Below are 20,638 nucleotides of genomic sequence, written 5' to 3'. Positions count from 1 at the left end.
ATGAGACACGTATTTCAGAAATGTCGACACAGATTACATCAAAGATGGAAACACAACTGAAAGAGCAAGAGGCGCGTATATCATCAAAACTCGAAGCGCGTATGGACGAGAAAATAACGCAGTTTGAGGAAAAATTCGAGGCAGAGGTGGATGCTTTGAGAGGTCGTATACAGGAATTGCAACTTAATCGGCCGGCTGCTTCAGCGAGTAATACGAAGGTAAAAACTCCATCTTTTGACGGTTCTGTTCCTTTCCAGGTCTTCAAGCTACAGTTTGAGAAGACCGCAGCAGTGAACAACTGGAATGCGGAGATTAAAGTTGCTGCACTGTTCGTGGCATTGAAGGGGCCAGCAGCGGAAATCCTACAGACGATTCTCGAAGGAGAGCGGAACAATTATGAAGCATTGATGGCTGCTGTAGAACGACGTTATGGAAGCGAGCATAGAAAACAGATATTCCAAATTGAGTTGCAAAACCGCTACCAAAAAGCAAATGAGACGTTGCAGGAGTTTGCTTCAGATATTGAAAGATTGGCTCATTTTGCAAATGCGGACGCACCCGTGGAATACACTGAAAGGGTAAAAATCCAGAGTTTCATAAATGGCATACGGGACGTGGAAACGAAGGGAGCTACATACGCAAACCCAAAGCTGACATTTGCTGAAACGGTATCACATGCATTGACTCAGGAAACGGCCTCACTATTGAGTAAACCAGCATACAAAGCTCATCGTGTGGAAGTGGAAAGACCAGATTGGGTAGACACAATTTTGCAAGCACTGAAGGGATCACAATAGAAAAATGCCGGAGTTATTAAATGTTTCAAGTGCGGCAACCCAGGTCATATTGCACGACATTGCAGCACCGGTCCCAATAGCTCCAGCAATGTGGGTGGCCGTAAACGCAGAGCTGAAGGAGATGAGCAAATCTCCAAGTCCACTCAATCGTTAAACTAAAGCAAGTCAGCCGCAAGGGGCGACAGCTGGCTCGCTCAATTGAATGCCCCATAATCTCTATCTCGCAGATTGGAAGAAGATCGAGCAATCTTACTGTTGGAGGACATGTGGATGGAAAGGAACGTTTACTGACTGTAGATACTGGTGCATCTCATTCCATCATTCGAGCGGATTTAGTCAACAGGAAGATAAGACCATTGCATGAAGCAAGATTGCGTACAGCCACTGGAGAAGACAGCAGGGTTCTAGGAGAAGTATCATGTGAAGTCGCTATTGGGAACGTCACGGTAGTACACAATTTTATAGTGGCAGAGATTGTTGATGAAATCATAATTGGAGTGGACTTCTTAATCGACCAGGGCATCAAGATCGACATGCAAAGCAAGACGATGCGATATAAGAACATGGATGTACCACTTAATTTCGGCTACGAGAGAGGCTACAGCAGTAAACGAGTGCTGGTGGAAGAGAGTCAGCGAATACCACCAAAATCTGAAGCAATCATCTGGGCAAAGGTTTATGGAGATTGTGGGACAAACAAATTGTGGGTTGTCGAAGCAACAAACAAATCAGCACTGAACATACTTGTAGGAAAAACCCTGGCTATGACAAAACAAGATGGACGTATTCCGGTAAGAGTACTCAATGAGTTCAAGTCACCACTCAAACTGACTAAAGGAGCTATTTTGGGAAGATGCCAATAGGCTGAAGTAGTTATTAACTGTGAACAGCTCCAGGAACACGTTTCAGCTAGTAATACTGATCTTTCAAATGACATCACGGCATGGACACAGGGGCTAGAGGAAGCATATCAGAGTAAGGCAAAACAACTGCTCCTAAAGTACGCGAACATATTTGACCAGGATGATTCTAAACCAGGCCGCACCAATGTTGTGAAACATCAAATTGACACTGGAGGTGCGAGGCCGATTCGTCAAGCTCCACGTAGTGTTCCACTGACGAAGCGGGAAGTTGTGAGTCAAATCAAACAAGAAATGAGCGATAGCGGCGTCATCGAACCATCAGCTAGTCCATGGAGCTCACCGGTAGTACTTCATTTCATTTCATTTCATTTCATTTCATGAGGTTTTGCGTGGACTACCGGAAGTTGAATGACGTAACGAAAAAGGATAGCTACCCATAGCTAAGAATTGACGATACTCTGGACTCGCTATCTGGTACGAAATGGTTTTCCACACTGGACTTGAAAAGCGGCTACTGGCAAGTGGAGGTGAAGGAGGAAGACAAAGAGAAAACAGCCTTCAGCGTCGGAGATGGTCTTGGCAATTTACAGTAATGCCTTTTGGACTATGTAATGCACCAGCTACTTTCGAGAGACTCATGGATCACGTATTGAAAGGACTACATTGGAAAACATGCTTGGTGTACCTGGACGACATCATCGTATTGGGCAAGAACTTTGATGAACATCTTAAGAACTTGGAGAAAGTTTTCCAGAGAATAGCTGGCGCTGGTCTGAAGTTAAGTCCCAAAAAGTGTGCGCTGTTTAAAAAGGAAGTCAATTATTTGGGTCACAAGGTAACGACAGAGGGCATCTGCACTGCGAACGAAAAAATAGAGGCTGTAAAGGTTTGGTCAAGACCACAGAACCTACATGAATTGAGAAGTTTCCTTGGGCTGTGCACATATTACCGCCGATTTGTACCAAATTTTCCAGCGTAGCCCATAGCCTCCATGAGCTTACAAGAAAAAACAAAGCTTTTGAATGGAAGAAGGAGCAAGAAGTGGCTTTCCAAACATTGAAGGAGTGTTTGTGCACTGCCCCAATGTTAGCATATCCGATTCCAGGAGCAACATTTATTCTAGATACAGATGCGAGTGGATATGCTATAGGAGGCGTTTTATCACAACTGGTCGATGGACAGGAGAAGGTAGTTGCATATTACAGCCGTTCGATTGGAAAACCAGAGAGGAACTACTGTGTTACCCGGAGAGAGCTGTTGGCATTGGTAGAGTGCATTAAACATTTTCACAAATACCTCTACGGCCAGCGATTTCGTGTCAGGACAGATCACGCAGCATTGAAATGGCTTCTGCAGTTCCGTAATCCGGAAGGACAATTGGCACGGTGGATCGAGCGACTTCAAAGCTATGACTTTTCCATTGAGCATCGAAAAGGTAGTACCCATGGAAATGTCGATGCAATGTCACGAAGGCCATGTAGTTTGGAATGCAAGCACTGTTCAAAGGCCGAGGCTAAAGAAGACATTATAGATGTCCGGCTAATGACTATTGTGGCGTTCCTTATGGAACTCCTTCAGAAAAATTGTTTTTGTGCGCACGCTAATGCACGCACGAATTTTATGCTTAGTTCTAGTTTGGTTTAATTAGGTTTAGATATAGTTTTGTTTACTGTAGAATAAGAGTATTTTTTGTAAGTAGTAGCACTTAGTTAATTTAACGTAGACTTAGATTTAGTTTTCTTTTTGTAAATTTGTCGTACACGCCAAGTCTCTGCCAAAATTAATAATGATGGCCGCCTTTTCATTACGAGCCGACCTCCCCGTTTTCAACTTGTTTCAACACCTGTTGTCCATTCACAATAGACAACAGGGTTGCACCAAGTGGGAAACAGGGTAAGATCATAAGGCTGCTGTTACACCATCCCCCTTTTCGAAAAAAGTTTGAAGTCGACAAGTTGATCAGGTTTGTCGGCTTCAACCTTTTTGGGTGGTTATTATTCATCCCGATTGGGAAAAAAATTAGGATAACTTTGAGCTTTGCGGCAGATCTACCTAGGCTAACTTGGCTAGTTTAACTAATTACATTTATTTATATTTTAAGCCTACATATTTACATATATGAATATTAATAGTTTATTTATTATTCTCTTTTTTTCTGTAAGTAGCTTATTTTATTTAATTAATTACATTTATCTGTGCTTTAAGCCTACATATTTACATATATGAATATTAATAGTTTTTTTTGTTTGTTTTCTTTGTACTTCAAAATTTCATTTATATCGGTTTTGAATAGTAACTTATACATACATTTTCCATTTGTTTATTTTACTTACAATACGTATTGTTTCCTATCGTTTGACATATTTTTATTTAAATGTGCTTTTACTTAAATTAAGTATGGTTTTAGAGTATGAGAAATTTTGATTTAAATTTGCTTTATTAGCGAAGTGAAAAATAAAAAAATTTTTTTTTGACTATCTCAAAATGAAATTGGGTACATCCGATTGTATTTATCTAGGTACTCCTCTTATGCGGTTTTTATGTACCGTTTTGTATTTTTTATTTTCATTATCAAAAATGGATACGTTTACACCGTCTATACTTGTTACTAGGTATGGGCCCTGATATATGTTTTTATGTTTTTCCCGTGGTTCTTTTTGAACTAAAACCATATCGTTTATGTTTACTACCATTGGTTGTGCATTTTTGTCATATGCATCTTTATTCCTTATTTTGTGTTTTTCTACTAACTCTTTAGCCAAGGCGTGGCATTTTTGCATTCGGTATTTTACTTCTTTTGAATAATTTTCGATATTATAAATTGGTTCAATTCTTTCGTTCTTCAGTTCAGATGGCACAATGGCCTTTTTACCAAAAATTAATTCAAAGGGAGTAAGTTTATTATCGAATACCGTATTTGGCGTTGTGTTATGCCAAAACGTAAAATATCTCAAATATGTATCCCAATCATCAAAGGAATCATTTAAGTACGCACGTAGGTACTCGTTGAAAACTCTATGGTTTCTTTCGACAGTTCCTACGGTTTCGTGGTGATATGGTGTAGAAAAGTTGTGATCAATATTTAATAAACTGGTTAAATTTGCAAAAATTTCATTTTTGAATTCAGTACCTAAATCTGATTTAATGGATTTCATAACACCGTATATTAAAATGAAGCCTTCGAATAGTGCTGACGCGATGGTTTTTGCACTTTTATCAGGTATTGATATTGTAACTAAGTATTTTGTCAGATCGCAGATTATGGTAAGCGCGAACTTATTACCATATCTCGATTCTGGCAATGGGCCTATGGTATCAATTACGACAATGTCAAAAGGTTTATTAGGAGTAGGAGTTAGGACGAGTTCTTCTTTATTTCCTATTTTCACTTTATGCAGAAGACATTTTTCGCATTTCCTAACATAACTAGCTATGTCTTTTGTCATGTTTTTCCAGTAAAATTTGTTTCGTAATTTGGCGTATAATTTTTTCGTTCCACAGTGACCTCCAGTGATGGGATCATTGTGATAAATTGCTAATAATTTTGATTTTTGTTCCTGATCAGTGATTGTTTCAATTGGATGCATTAAAATAATTTTTAAAAATTGTAAAAGCCTATTTCCTCTTTCTTTAAAATTTGTAATTGTAATATATTTGAAAATTAAATCGTTTTTTGGCCATTCTATTTCCTTAATATTGCGTTTTCCGGCTTCTTTTCCTAGCCTCGAAAGTAAATTATCGAAATTCTTTATTTCGTTAGAAAATTCAAAATCAAGTAAAATTGTTCTTTTATGCTTTATATGCGCGCATATTCTTAAAAATTGTTTATTGTTTTTATCATGAAATATTTCTGATCTAATACGAGGAATTTTTTTTGAAAAGTTATGAGTGAATTTATCAAACACGTTTAATGTTTGTATGTTTTCACATAAGTCCATATTTCCGGTAGAACTACATTTATCCTTTTTCTTACTCATAGCCCTAGTCTGAACTGCAAATATATTTTTGGTTGATTCTTTTATTTCGCCAATGGTTATGCGAGAAAGTGCATCCGCTCCTACATTTGATTTTCCCTTTATGTACTCTATTGTGAAATTGTATTCTGCCAACTCAAGTCTAATTCTAGAAAGTTTTGAAGATGGGTCTTTCATAGTGAATAAATAGACTAAAGGCCTATGATCTGATTTTACAATAAAGTGATTTCCATAAACTTATGGTCTGAATTGTTTAATGGCAAAATAAATGGCTAATAGTTCTAGCTCAATGATGGCTTTCTTTTGTTCTGCCTCATTAAAAGATTTTGACGCATAACATATGGGTAAATCGCTGCCTTGATGTTCTTGGCTGAGTATCGCTCCACATCCCGTCTTAGAAGCGTCTACTGTAATGGTAAACTCTTTAGAAAAATCTGGGTATTGTAATATTTTTGGTGACATTAGGGATGCTCTTAGTGCATCAAAGGCTTTATCGCATGATTCGTCCCAGTTAAATTCTACTCTTTTCCTATTCAGTCTGTTCAGAGGTGCTGCCAGAGATGCAAAGTTGGGAATAAAGCGTCTGTAGTAGTTGGCAAAAGCTACAAACCTTCTTACAGCGTCCTTGTCTGTTGGCTTAGTATAGTTACGAATTGCGTCTATTTTAGATTCGTCTGGTGACAGACCTTCAGCTGAGCATTTGTGTCCTAGGAATGTTACTTCTGGTCTTAGAAAATTGCATTTTCTTGGATTGAGTTTAAGGTTGAATGATCTACAAGTATTGAATACTTTAGACAAATTTTTAATGTGATGGGATTCGCTACAGCCGATGACTATAATGTCATCTACATAAAGAAAAGCTACATTAGGGGGTATTCCTGAAAATGCGATGGTCATCATCCTAGAAAACGAATTTGGTGCAATGTTCAGACCAAATGGCAATACCTTCCATCGATACGCTCCGCGATCAGTAGAAAATGAGGTTATATCGCGTGAATCTACGTGTAATGGTATTTGGTGGAATCCAGAAAAAAGGTCTAAGGTTGAGAAAAATTTGGCTCTGCCAAGATTGTCTAAAATATCATCGATTCGTGCTAATGGAAATTTGTCTGCTATTAGCTTCTTGTTAACTGCGCGAAAGTCAACACACATTCGGTATGCTTTTTTGCCATTTCTTTTCTTTTTAGGAACTAAGATAAGAGGACTGTTGTAGTTAGAATAGCTTTCTTCTATTAAATCATTTTCTAATAATTTTGTAACCTGTCTGTTAATTTCTTCCCGCTGCGAATAGGGTAGACGATAGTTCTTTATATACACTGGTTCGTTGTCGGTTAACCGCAATTTCTGCTCATAAAAATTATTTAACGTCATTTTATCGTTGTAAAGCGCGAATATGTCAGCATATTGTATGCATAGATCTAAAAGTTCAGATGGTGCATCTTTTGGAATTTGATCTTTTAAAATCGAAGTTATTTCGTTAATTCGCTTCTCATCTGACTTAGTTTTGTCGATTACATAGACGTGATAATTAGATAAGTTTTCTGTTTTAATAGAGTTTTTGTTTACGAATTGTACATCACTTGTGGTATTGATTAGCTTTATGAATGGGTTATTGGAGTTTGTAATGCATCTTGCGGTAAATACGCCTTTTTGTATTTCTTGAGATTCAACGAAAAGTGGAGTTGTTGAGTGACCTAAGTCGAAAATTCGAAAAACTTCGCATCTTGGTGGTATGACACACATATCTCTTTCTGTTCCGTGTAGGATTGGCATAATGACTTTTTCTTTATTTGCCCAGAATGAGATGCTACTATTTGAATAATTTATTACACATTTATTATAATGAAGAAAATCTTTACCCAGTATACCGTCTGATGGGATATTGAAGTAATCTTTTACCACATGTAAGCTGTGTTCGACTAGATTACTCGAAAAATTAAGGTTTATGTTTATTTTACCCAAAGTAGCAACAGAATCTGATGTAACGCCAGTGATATTCACTATTTCGTCATAGTTAATGGGAATGTGCTTATTTAAGCTAGAAATTTTAATTAGCGAAATATCAGCTTGTGTATCTAGTAAAAATGTACATAATTTGTTAGATCCGGTTATATGAGTTTCGATAAAATCTGAGTAGTTTAGGTTTAGACAAAAAATATTTTTAATATTTATTCGTTTATCTCCTCGTCCCTCAGTGTTCGCTGCTGAGGGGCGTCCAAGTTTAAAGAGCGAACGTTTGCATTATTTCGCGTATTTGAACTTCCGGCGTTAGTATTGGTTCTGTTTTCTAGCCTATTTTGACTGTTGCTAGTATTACGCGAGTTACTATTGTTTCGATTGTCGTTGTTTTGCCTATAGTTGTTGTTTTGCCTATTTTGATTGTTATTATTGTATCTAGCGTTATTATTGTTGTTGTACCTATTGAAATTATTATTGTTTTTGAACCTGTTGAAATTGCTATTGTTGTTGTATCTATTATTGTTATTGTAGTAGTTATTGCCTCTATTGTTATTGCGAAAGTTGGGTTGATTGTTAAACCTTGATCGAAAAGCTAATACCTGCCTTTCTGTAGCCTGATTGTTTTGTTCGACTATCATTTTTGCTACGACGTCTTTTGCGTCACTAAAGGAGGTTGATGCGAGAATTGATTTGACTAAGTCTGAGCGCGTATTTAGCCTACAGACGTTTACTGACTGTTCGACTGCCATCTCGTGCGCTTTGTCTTTAGATATTCCCTCGATAATTAGAGACCTCTCTAAAGCATCAGATAATTCCTCTACTCGTTTAGCAAACTCGGTTAAATTATTGTTCGTAACTTTTAGTGAAGCTATTTTCCCTGCAACGACTTTTGAATTGTCTGGCTTTATTCGACTTTTAAGAGCATCTTTAATTTCTTGGATAGATGTTATATTTGTCGGAATTGCTTCTCTTGCTTTCCCTTCGAGCTTCGATTTAACCAATAAAATGAAAGTTGGCACAAGATCTGGATCTATACATCCTTCTACTAGTTCAATTTTATCTATGAAGGAGTCTAGCGCTAAGGGGTCACCGTTATAGTTTTCCCTAAATAAAGGCGCCCACGACCCACTAAACTGTCTCTTTTGCTCTGGTGTAGCCATTATTGTTGGTTCTAGAAAACTAGTACGAGATTGGTTGGAATTTGAGAAAGTTGTTAAAAGCCCTAAAGAGTTGTTTGATGTAACGACTGGGTTATCGAAACCACAGAAGTTTTCTTGTAATGAAATATTTTCGGTATGAGGTAAAAAACAACTTTGTTCACCGATACGAGTGTCGAGTGTTTCCGGCTTTGATGAGTCAGAGAATTCCTCTTCTTCCTCAAATTCGATTTTGTATGCGTCGAAGGATTCTTTTTCTTCCCGATCCGTATCTGATATAAAAGTGTTATCTTGGACTAAGTCGATGTAGTTGGTTGGTACTTTAATTGTGCAGTTGAGTTTTGTAAAACATTTAATTAATTCTTCCCTACAACGTGATAAACTTTTATTCACAGCAATTGGCCTAGGTCGGTTTTCAAAATGCCCGTTTGCCTCTATTAAAATGTTATTATATGCCTCAATTAAAGAATTTTTATATTCATCTAACTTCTCTTGCCTTGTCGGTAAAGAACGACCTGTATGTAAAACGCGTTTTCTAATTTTAAAGAAATTTTCTCTCAATTCTTTGAATTTTGTTTCGAAATTTGACATTAGCAAAAGGAAGGCTCTTACACTTGCAGCTTTGTATGCTATCCAAGCATTAAGAAATTTTAATGAAAAGAAGGTTGAAATGATTTTATAATCTAATTCGAGTTGTGAAAAAGTTGCAAGTTTGAGGTATGAATATGAACGAATTTGAATGAAAAAGAAATTTGGAATGGTTTTAGAATTTTAAATAGTTTGAGTTCTGAATAAGGACAAATTTGAAATGAGAAGATATTTGAAATAGTTTTGTAACCTGTATTGTATTAATATAAATTGAATTGTTGCTGCGGATTGAGTAATGAATGTGAACAAATTTGAATTGAAAGTGAATATGGAATGTTTTATCACCTAAGTTGAATTAATAAAAGTGGCAAGTTTGTGTTATGAATGTCAATTTTAATTGAAAAGAAATTTAGAATGATTTTATAATCTAATTTGAATTTTGTATTGAATGTTGAAGTAGAATTAGTGAATTGAATAAATTTGACATTATTTGAAGTTGGAGTCACTTGAGAGACAGCTGGGTTGTATTCCCTGTGAACAATGAATAAAAAAAAAAAAAAAATTGTTTATACCGGGTGTGCTATCATATACGGTATATAAGAGAGAATCCTGATCTATTTTTCCAATTTTCCAAGACAGTATTAATTTTAGACGTGATATGTTTATTGCAATTTAGTATTTATTACAATATTGTTTAACGTGACGGCCGCACCGTTGCACAAAAAGTATTAAATTTTAATATTTAACGTGTCGGCCGCACCGCTACACAGCAAAATGTGGAGTATGAATTGTAAAAATTTATTAAATTTTCATCATTATTTTACGTGTCGGCCGCACCGTTTCACCAAAATGTTTTGTTTGTTTTTTTTTTTTTTTTTTTTTTGTATTGTGAGTTAATAAAGTTTTCGGTGTATTAAATTTTTACGGTTTGTTAAAGTATTTCAAAGTATTTGATATGTTCAAAATTACTTAACTCTTCGCACAATGTACTATGTATATGCATATGTCTTTCCTTTTTTTTTTCTTAAATGCCTCGCTCTTAGACACAATTTATGTAATATATGCATATACATACTCACCCTATAAAAATTTATTGAAAGTATATATGTGTAAGGCCAATTTCGTTTTTTCGATTTGTGTCAACAAAAAAATTTTTGAAAGTCGTAGATACTTTAAAGTGATGCAAAAAAAAAATTCAAAATGTATGTGTATCAATCTTGTTTCGGTCTACATCTATTACATATATGGGATTATCGGAAACTACTTTAATTGACTAATAAATTTGAGAATATCCATTTCACTTTAATTTTGAACGATGTTAAAAGTATGTATTTTTATTGTATGTATTCACGTTTGATTTAGACTGATTATATTTCAAGCTATACACATTATTGTTGCAAATCTAAATTGCTTTACTTATGAAAATTTAGAGTTATTATGTATGAAAATATTATAAAAATTGGCAAAGTTGAAGAAACAACCGATATTGCGGTTAGGTTTTAAGAATTTTTCCGGAAAATATAGATTTTAGGTTGATCGAATTTGACAGAAATTTTAAGTATTTTGCGAAAAATATTGATTTGAAATTGACCGAATTTAAAGGTATTTTAAGTATTTTTGCGAAAAATATTGGTTTGAGATTGACCGAGTTTAAAGGAATTTTAAAAATTATATCGAAAAATATTTATAAGAAAAATTATGTATACATATGTATTTCAAAAGCAACTACATATTACATCTCAAACATACATTCATACTGCAAGCTACGCCTCACCATACGCTTTCACCGCTGCTGCTGCCGTCATCACTTCGCTGCTTACAATTTTCGTTCAGCTTCCTTGTGCAGCTGCTATTTGATGTGCCGTTATTTATAGTGGCTTCGCTTGGTTCGGGGTGCCGTACATTGCCTTGTCCCGTTATGTTGGGTACAGCTTCCCTTCAATTTGTATGCCGAAACCTCTGTATGTGTTATATTTTTTTTTGTAGGTTTTTGTATTTTGTATTTTTTGTAAAGATTTTTGTATTTTATATTTTTTGTAGATTTTTGTATTTTATATTTTTTTGTAGATTTTTACATTTTATGTTTTATATATTTTCACCAATTGCGCTGCCTTACGAAGGTGGCCTGGTGCTCCATCCTACATTAAATTTGGCAAGCTGCCTCACGGTCGCCATGTGGCGTTCCTTATGGAACTCCTTCAGAAAAATTGTTTTTGTGCGCACGCTAATGCACGCACGCTCCACTCAAACACCAAGAAAACAATCAAACACGAATTTTATGCTTAGTTCTAGTTTGGTTTAATTAGGTTTAGATATAGTTTTGTTTACTGTAGAATAAGAGTATTTTTTGTAAGTAGTAGCACTTAGTTAATTTAACGTAGACTTAGATTTAGTTTTCTTTTTGTAAATTTGTCGTACACGCCAAGTCTCTGCCAAAATTAATAATGATGGCCGCCTTTTCATTACGAGCCGACCTCCCCGTTTTCAACTTGTTTCAACACCTGTTGTCCATTCACAATAGACAACAGGGTTGCACCAAGTGGGAAACAGGGTAAGATCATAAGGCTGCTGTTACACTATAACGTGTACGGATGAATGGGACAAGGAACAACTAAGAAAGTGTCAGCTAGAAGATGCAGATCTGTCACATGTTATGCAAGGGCTCGAACGAAACGAAAGACCAAGCAGAGAGGAGATGTCAGCAGAGACTCCCATTGCGAAGTCATATTGGGCGCAGTGGAACAGTTTAGAATTGATATCAGGTTGCTTGCATCGAGTATGGGAGAGTGAAGATGGTCAATGCAAGAAGAAACTGGTAGTTGTTCCCAGAAAGAGGATTCCTGACGTGCTCAGCTAACTGCACAATGGTCCAAGTGGAGGTCATCTTTGAATCACCAAGACACTCGAGAAAATTAAGCAGAGATTCTATTGGGTTGAGTGCCGTCAGTCGGTCAGCGAGTGGATTGCCAATGGCGAGGTATACAACAGAGTGAAAGGGCCCAAAACCCGAAGTCATGGCCAGATGAAGCAGTATATTTCACGTGCACCATTTGAAAGGATCGCCATGGATGTCTTAGGTCCATTTCCTACTAGCAACCGCGGAAACAAATACGTACTGGTGGTTATGGATTATTTCAGTAAATGGCCAGAGGTATACCCAATCCCAAACCAAGAAGCAGAAACAGTAGCAGAAGTGGTTAAAAACGAATGGGTTGCAAGGTATGGTGTATGGGCAGGAATTTTGAATCAGCTGTGTTCCAAGAAATGTGCAAGAAGTTGGGCATTCGAAAAACACGGACAACTGCATTGCATCCTCAGTCCGATGGTATGGTGGAACGTTTCAATAGAACATTGGAGGAGCATTTAAGGAAAGTAGTAGACAAGTACCATAAGGACTGGGATACACACATATCATTATTCTTGATGGCCTACCGATCGGCAGTACATGACACAACGGGCCAAACTCCCGCAAAGGTAATTTTTGGCAATGACCTTCGACTGCCAGCTGATTTGAAGTATGGGATAGATGCCGATGCGGAGAGGAATGTCAAGAAATCCACTGATGTCTTAGAAGAGCTGAGAGAGATACACGATCTGGTAAGGCAACGAGCAAAGATTATGAGTGACAAGATGAAAGCGAGGTACGATAAAGCAATTAATTCGGAAGGGTTTCAGGAAGGAGATTTGGTGCTGCTATACAACCCACAACGAAAAAAAGGTTTGTCCCCGAAATTGCAGTGTAACTGGGAAGGACCATACGGACCAACGATGTAGTGTACCGTATACAGACCACTACCAAACCACGAACCAAATTGAAAGTGGTTCATTTGGAGAGATTAGCAGCGTTTAGATCGAGAAATTTGTCTGATCGGGACGATCAGACTTAGGTGGAGGGAAGTGTCACGGATATTAGCATCACTAAGCTATACCATCACTAAGGCGATGCTAAGGCCATACCAAGCAGTATTTACGTCAATAATCAAATCATGTATACACATATATAAGGCAGCTGAAAGAGATGTCACACACAGATGCATTTACTTATACGCCTATGTGTACTCGAGAGACTGTAAACTACAAACATTCACATCAATAATTCAATAATTATGTATCTATATAAACGAATAAATAATTGCGTCTACACTTATGTACGAGCAGCGGAGCGGCAATGCACAAACACATGCATATATCTTATCTGAGTTGTCACAAGAGAGGGCAATAATTTGTGCACGTAGTTGTGGCTGGCGATTTTGTAGCCGAAACTAACTAGTAAGTTCTGGAAATAGAAGAGCCTAGATGTATGCAGCGTAAACTATAAAAGTGGCGCAAGCGAGTAAGAAGTAATTCAGTTTGATTTGAGCTGTCAAGCAGTTTCGATTAAGCGATATCTAGCGAGCAATAGCAGTATTATTTTGATAGTAGAGTTTCAATCAGTTTGGTTATTAAGCAAGCTATTCGTTGCAAAGTTTGAGTGTATTGTGAAGTACTTTAATAAAGGCCATTTTTCCATTATTCAATATTGGAGTTATTTATTCAACAGTTTAGTGATTCGAACTCAACAGAAAATTGCAAATAAGAGGATTTGCAAATAAATTCGTTACAATATGTATTTTGCTCTCCAAACGCTAGTTAAAGAAATCAATTGGTAATTCGATTTTTTTGGTATTTGCATTCTTCAGTTGGTTATCAACAAGAGCATGACAAATTGTCACTAACAAATTCATACATGTTGTTTATATATTTAATATGCTAGGCAATTTACTTACCCTTTCTGGTGCGATGGTTCCTGGACAATCGGGCCTGACTAGTGGTGGGTAATGACATAATTTTTTGAGTGTTAGCACAGTAGCAGAGGCACACTTTGCAGTGTTAACACATTGTGTTGACACATTTGTGTTATAACTGATTATCGAAAGTCGATATGAGTGTAGGCACGTATCAGAGCAGAGTACTGTGTTACTTACCTCTAACGCCACGTTTGACGCCATGCAGAAGAGTAAAACATGGCAACATGTATCTTCTTTCATACTCCAAGTTTTCAAAGTCATATCATCTGATCAAGGGGATAGTAAGTGGCCCTGTGAACACCATTTTTTTATGAAAAAATCAAAATAAAATAAAAATTATGAGAGCGCAGTGAGAATTTTAAAATCTTTTTAATTGTCATTATCCTCTCACGGGTTTTATCTTGTAATATTTGTATCATGTGTATAGATAGATATGTTTTGAGTGAAGTGTCATTGGAAAGCAATACAATCAACACACAAGCACAATGGACTATGCATGTATGTGCACTTACGATCTGAGTGTCATTCTCTGTGCTATAGAGCAGAGCCGGCCACACAAATACTAAAACAATTGCATAAGTGTGTGTAAAAATTGAGTGACAACTCCCCACAGTGTGCTAAAAGAAAATATGGACTCTGAAGTTCGAAATTAAAAAGGACTCTGGTTATTTGATTTCCAGCTAATCCTGACAATATTTACATTTATTCATATAACTAAGAACGTGGAGGTCAAGCTAGTCAGATAAAACTTTTTTATAAAAGAAGGTATGGTGTTTCTTCAATGCAAAATTTACTTAAAAAAATCACTTTTTCATTAAGAAAGAACTATAAAACAAATTAAATGTAAAGATAGAAATATATATTTTCAAAACATAAAGTTATTCAATAAAAAAAATGTATAAAAATTATTAAAACTAAGTAGAACGTATAAAAAGTTACATATATTAAATTGTCAATATTTATTAATAACTAATTAATTTTTATTAATAATTAATATTTAAATTGTCAATATTAATATGTATGTTCAAAGCAACTTAATAATACTAACTAAAACGTATTAAAGGTCACTTTAACATTGCAGCATATTGTTTTTATTATGTGCCCAAAAAGTAGCATGGACTTTTCGTTTTGCATTCACTGTTGATTTTAGTGAGTGACAAGCGAAAGCAAACGATCGTGATCGCACATCGTTATTGTCTGTGTGAAAATACGAACTCAAATTGCACAATGTGCAACTTTTGGCCGGCTCTGCTATAGAGCGTGTTACTGTGTTATGAGCATTTACCAGTTTGAGCGGCATTGCACAGTCAGCTTTGGGCCATCGAGTGTTCCACTGTGTTATAAATTAATCGATAAGTGTGCATGTGCGTGCCGCACATTGCTGAGTGTTAACACAATAACACAGCACAGTGCTGTGTTACTCAGCCTTAGGCCTAACTAGTCGCGATTTATTTTGCCCAAAGAGAGTGTGCTTAACGCGAACCATATCATAATAAGGCACACCTTCGGTGATACAGCAATCAAAGAAATTTCTGCTTCTAATGCTTCTAGGATAGCAGCAGCAGCTCCTAGTGGCGGCACATAAATAAGAGTTGCATGCGGATCAGTTGCCTTTTTTGCCTCGGCTACCTATTAAATTTTAATTCACATTACATTACTATTGCAATTTTTAATCAATATAAGTTACCGAAGCAAATACTGGCAACACAGATGCGTAGTTCCACCCTTATTTGGGGAAATACATCCAACCTGTTTGGTACCGTATTCCAAAGCATTCTGGTTGTGGAAAGTACCTCGTTTACCGGTAAATCCTGGCAAATGACTCGTGAATCTGCATATAACATTTTTTTATTATTTAAAAATGCACATGCGTATGAAAAGCAGAAAGTAAATAATGTTGTTGTAACGATAAAGACACTCCCCGTTATCGACTTTGTTGGCCCATTGCCGGATGCAGATCGGGTACGTTCCGGGAACAAACACCATTAAGGTACTAGCTCGATTAGTATGACTATAAACAAGACTATACAACTTAATATTATTTTCGGCGAGGGCCGCCAACGCAGAAAGGTGTTCTGTACAACAAAATTTTTAATTTCCGCTTTCGGATTCCAAAAACGGAGCTCGACACGCGTCTTTTTATACCACCTTTGTTTAGGTTATGCACTGTCTTGTAAAACGTTACCTTTTTTTGGTTTTGGAGATCGAATCTTCCAAATCAAATTGGTGGCAAGAGGACTTGGTTGCCTCTAGTTAAAGCGCCAGGTTAATTTAGAAGTGCCTAAACAGCTAACACATGTCAAAACTTAACTTAAAAGCCCGTAGCACAAGATTTTTTTCTTTTTACACACCAGGTTAAGCGAGAGCTTGTAAGTTTTATTATCACAATTATATTCCTTCTTCGTTTTAAAATGTTTTCCCGGAATAATTAATAAATTGTCATTTCGATGACAGCATGAAACGTCGATGTGTTAGTGGAGAGCGAAAAAAGCTTTGAATGTGTGGGTGAACTAGTTACCTCTGTCTTGTAGGGTGCCACTTAACTCCACGTTAAGCGGCAGTTACCCACGAACCTACGTACAAAAAACGTGTCAGCTGACACGACCTATCTTATGATTGTGCAATGTAAACGAAAACTCACCGACGTGCAACGCCCGTACGTACGTAGCCCGGAACGTAGAAATCAAAACAATTTTGATTTTTTCCGTAAGAACGTGTCAGCTAATCGCTCTCTCACTAGACAGAGTTGCCTAGTAAACTTTTATGTTCTAATTTTTGGCCGTTTGTAGTTTTATGCAAAAATACCTAATTAAAGTTTGAAAAATTGTGAAAATAATTCGAAATAATTATGTAAAAGTGCAGATTAAAAATATGTAATATATTTATATTTATTTAATATTAATTCCAGCCTTTTACAACATCAAAAATTAAATTGGAAAAAGTTAATGTTTCCATAAGCATGCATGCAAACTCTGTAAACAATACACACAAATATGTTATGTACATGTACACAGATGCACACATTAGCCATCATCCGGTGGCAAAATCCTGAGCCAGATAAATAATTTTGCATGTAAATGCAATAACAACGATTTGAGCCAGATAAATCCAGATAGAAGTCAGGTTCAATTTGTGAGCCAGATAATTTGTTAATTACTTGTCTTTAGTTTGGCAACGCTGCCCTTAATAAACATACTTTTTCAAAAATAGACGTCGCTGCTTAGCCTTTCGCCGTATGAGTTAAATGAAAAACAGCGGCGACATCTGCCTATCACATTTCACGTGTGCGAAAATATCACATCTGCTTCTCAAGTCTCTCAATGATCCAGAGCATTCCCGTGAGAATTCAGCGTGAGCCGGAGCTTTAAAACTCACTGGATGACGGCAATTGATTTCTACGGGCTTGAGGGTTCGGTCAAACGTGTTTCGTACGACAAACGTCCGTACGTACGGCACACGTCGGTGGGTAACTGCCGCTTTAAACAGCGAAGACGTGTAAAATAATGTATGTAGAGAAATGTTCATGTTTGTTTAATAATTTTTTACGTAAATTGTATTTTTATTTTATGTTTCTGTAATTTGTTTATAGTTCAAAACCCCGAAGGCGGTTACCGTGTGTAACTGAAATATATTGGTAAACTAAAGAAGAAACAATTTTTGGTGTTTTAATACGAAAAATTGGACCTAAAGCCGGTTAAACAAATACCTTATTAAATGAATTCTAAAAGTAAACGGAAACAAAAGTAAAACATAAATAAAGTAGGGAAAAAAGAATATTTATAAACGCAGAGAGAAAAAACAAAAATATTTATAAATATGAGGTAAACTGTGTGCTCTCATCTAAGAACTAAAAATAGTTTTACAATATTCAACCAAATTTCTTTTAGATTTAATTAGCTGGTCAACACTTTTTGTATATGTATGTAATAGAAATAGGCTGCAATGACCAAAATTTGCTTTAGTGCAAGTCAAAGGACTCCACTATTCAAGCCCTACGTTTCGCTAATCTTCTTAGCTTCTTCAGGGGCAGACTGCATTTATTAAATAAATTAAATAATATTATAATACACCAGAAACAACAACGTAGAACATGAAACATGAAAATACAAAATTATAGAACTTAAAATTGAAGAACTTTTTGTGTTACTATCACATTTATTTGTAAGTTTTTTATCTTAATGTGATATTTACACAAAAAGTTCTTCAATTTTAAGTTCTATAATTTTCTATTTTCATGTTTCATGTTCAACGTTGTTGTTTGTGGTGTATTATACTATTATTTAATTTATTTAATAAATGCAGTCTGCCCCTGAAGAAGCTAAGAAGATTAGCGAAAGGTGGGGCTTGAATAGTGGAGTCCTTTGACTTGCACTAAAGCAAATTTTGGCCATTGCAGCCTATTACGTACATATACAAATTTCTTTTAAATTTAGTTTTACTATTGCATTGCTTAATGTTATTAGGTAAATTCATTAAAACATTTCAGCCCTTTTAATAAAGATTACATTTATGTGACTCACGAGTGTCTATGCTGTGTATATCATTGCCATACTTTATATAGACCTTTAAGTATTCTGGTAGGTTACCATCTAAATGTTTTTAACAAATATCATTGTGTAACAAAAGTGTTGTTGTTTAACAATTAACCAATTAAGAGCCGACAACATGTCCCTGATGGGCGTGTCAAAGCGTATACGAAGAATGAATCTCATAGCTCGATGTTGTTGCTTTTGCAATTTTTATATTTGGCTAAAGATTTTTTATTTGTTAAGAGCCGTCACTCCATACTTTGGTAACAACAAAGTAACTAATTCATGCCGAGTGTATTCTCAAGGAAGTTTTGGATAGTTTCCTTTAACTGCATCCTATATATTTATGGGGTGTAGGGACTTAGCATAATTGCGATTTTTGGAAAGAGAATTAATTCATTAATTTAATGCCATCATTAAAATAAACACACAAATTTTCAATATGAAAAACTAAAACGTCAAATAAAATTCTTTCATCTGTTACTCTGCCTTTTTCCAAACGCCTCCTTATAGTCGCAATACCCTGAGCCTTGTAGATAGGAGACAAGTGTCTTCGGCATAGACGTCAAAATCACAAATATAACCGATCACCTGATTTTGATATTGACTATTGTGGTCTCGTCATTTGTTTCTCTCAATAACCCGCTGAAGATAGCCTGCCGTATGCGCCGCCATGGAACATTCGGTCAAAACGCTAAATGGTAGCCATCTTTACATCCTGTCAGACAGTTGACATGAGATATCACACTTGTTTTGTTCACAATGACCGTGAGCCCCACGGAATACGAAACCGAGCCGCTTATGCGACTTTTATTAGATTTGGTAGAAACTTCGACATTTAATTAATGCATTCTACCTACATTATTGTTTATTATTATGTAAATTTATATATAGATATTAGGGCGGGTCGATTTTAAAATCACTCATTGCTCTGTGAAAATCGTATTCTAGGGATCAAAATAAGAAACTTTGCCGAAGGAACCATACCTCTAAAACGAATTCTGATGTCCCCCCCTTTGGGTCGAACTTTTGGGTAGGGGCAATTTAAATTCTACCTGCTGTGTATTGTGGTGGCTTAAAAAAAACAACACAAGCAATTTTACGATATGCAATTGTGTCACAGTGATAGCTTCATTTTTTAAAACGGTTGAATAAAAAACCCACACAACTATGTTTACGACATGCAAATGCATCACAGTGATGCCTTGGTTTTAAAAGGGGGTTGTAAAAACGCTAATTTGTAATAATTTTTTTTAATTTCTTTTCTATTACTAAGTTAAATTCATTTTTTCATTTACATATGTTCTGACTAAATAAATTTCTAAAGAGAAAAATAAACTCCAAAAAGAAAAAACATAGGCATTTCAAAGTGGGAATTTTCAAAATTTGCCCCAACGACCCAAAGGGGGGGGGGGGGGGAGGACATCAGAATTCGTTTTAAAGGTATGGTTCCTTCGGCAAAGTTTCTTATTTTGATCCCTAGAATACGATTTTCACAGAGCAATGGGCGATTTTTTTGCCTCCCCACAAATCGACCCGGCCTAATAGATATCATACTTATGCATATACATATGTACATATATATAAACATGGCAACTTATTAATGGATCAATAACAGTGCACAAAATGCATGTGTACATATACTTATAAATCTTTTGATTTCAGACCGACATACGCCGACTGTAATATTTTTAGTTTGGATGATTTTAAGACACTATTGGAAGATTCTAAATTCTCAAAAACGAAAAAAACGGTACTATATTTACACGGTTATTTAGAGAATGCAGATATTGAGAGTGTCCATGTAATTGTAGATGCCTATCTGAAACGAAAGGATATTAATCTTATTGTTTTGGATTGGGGAGAATTGGCTGATGGCAATTATATGTTCGATGCTGTGGTTAATTGTGGGCAGGTAACTACTTGAATCTATCATACATGTCCTTGCAAAACATGCGACAAGTACAGGACTCGTATTACGTTT

The 20,638-nt window shown here is 36.0% G+C and overlaps 1 protein-coding gene across 5 annotated transcripts in view; it reads left to right on the top strand.

Moving 5' to 3' along the window:
* LOC137239934 (lipase member H-A) overlaps positions 1-20,638 on the top strand; it is a 230,065-nt gene that overhangs the window by 170,474 nt on the left and 38,953 nt on the right. For 3 of the 5 annotated variants that reach the window (XM_067765742.1, XM_067765739.1, XM_067765740.1), the window contains one exon: positions 20,320-20,569. In XM_067765742.1, coding sequence (XP_067621843.1) covers positions 20,320-20,569 — 250 coding nt within the window. Of the gene's footprint in view, positions 1-17,926; positions 17,947-20,272; positions 20,570-20,638 lie in introns of those variants that run through there. The other 2 variants (XM_067765743.1, XM_067765741.1) reach the window with 2 other exon arrangements.

This window comes from Eurosta solidaginis, chromosome 2, assembly GCF_040869045.1.
Source record: "Eurosta solidaginis isolate ZX-2024a chromosome 2, ASM4086904v1, whole genome shotgun sequence".
Taxonomy (NCBI): Eukaryota; Metazoa; Arthropoda; class Insecta; order Diptera; family Tephritidae; genus Eurosta; species Eurosta solidaginis.
Note: the sequence above shows the minus strand (reverse complement) of the source record. Positions and strands in the feature narration are given on the sequence as shown.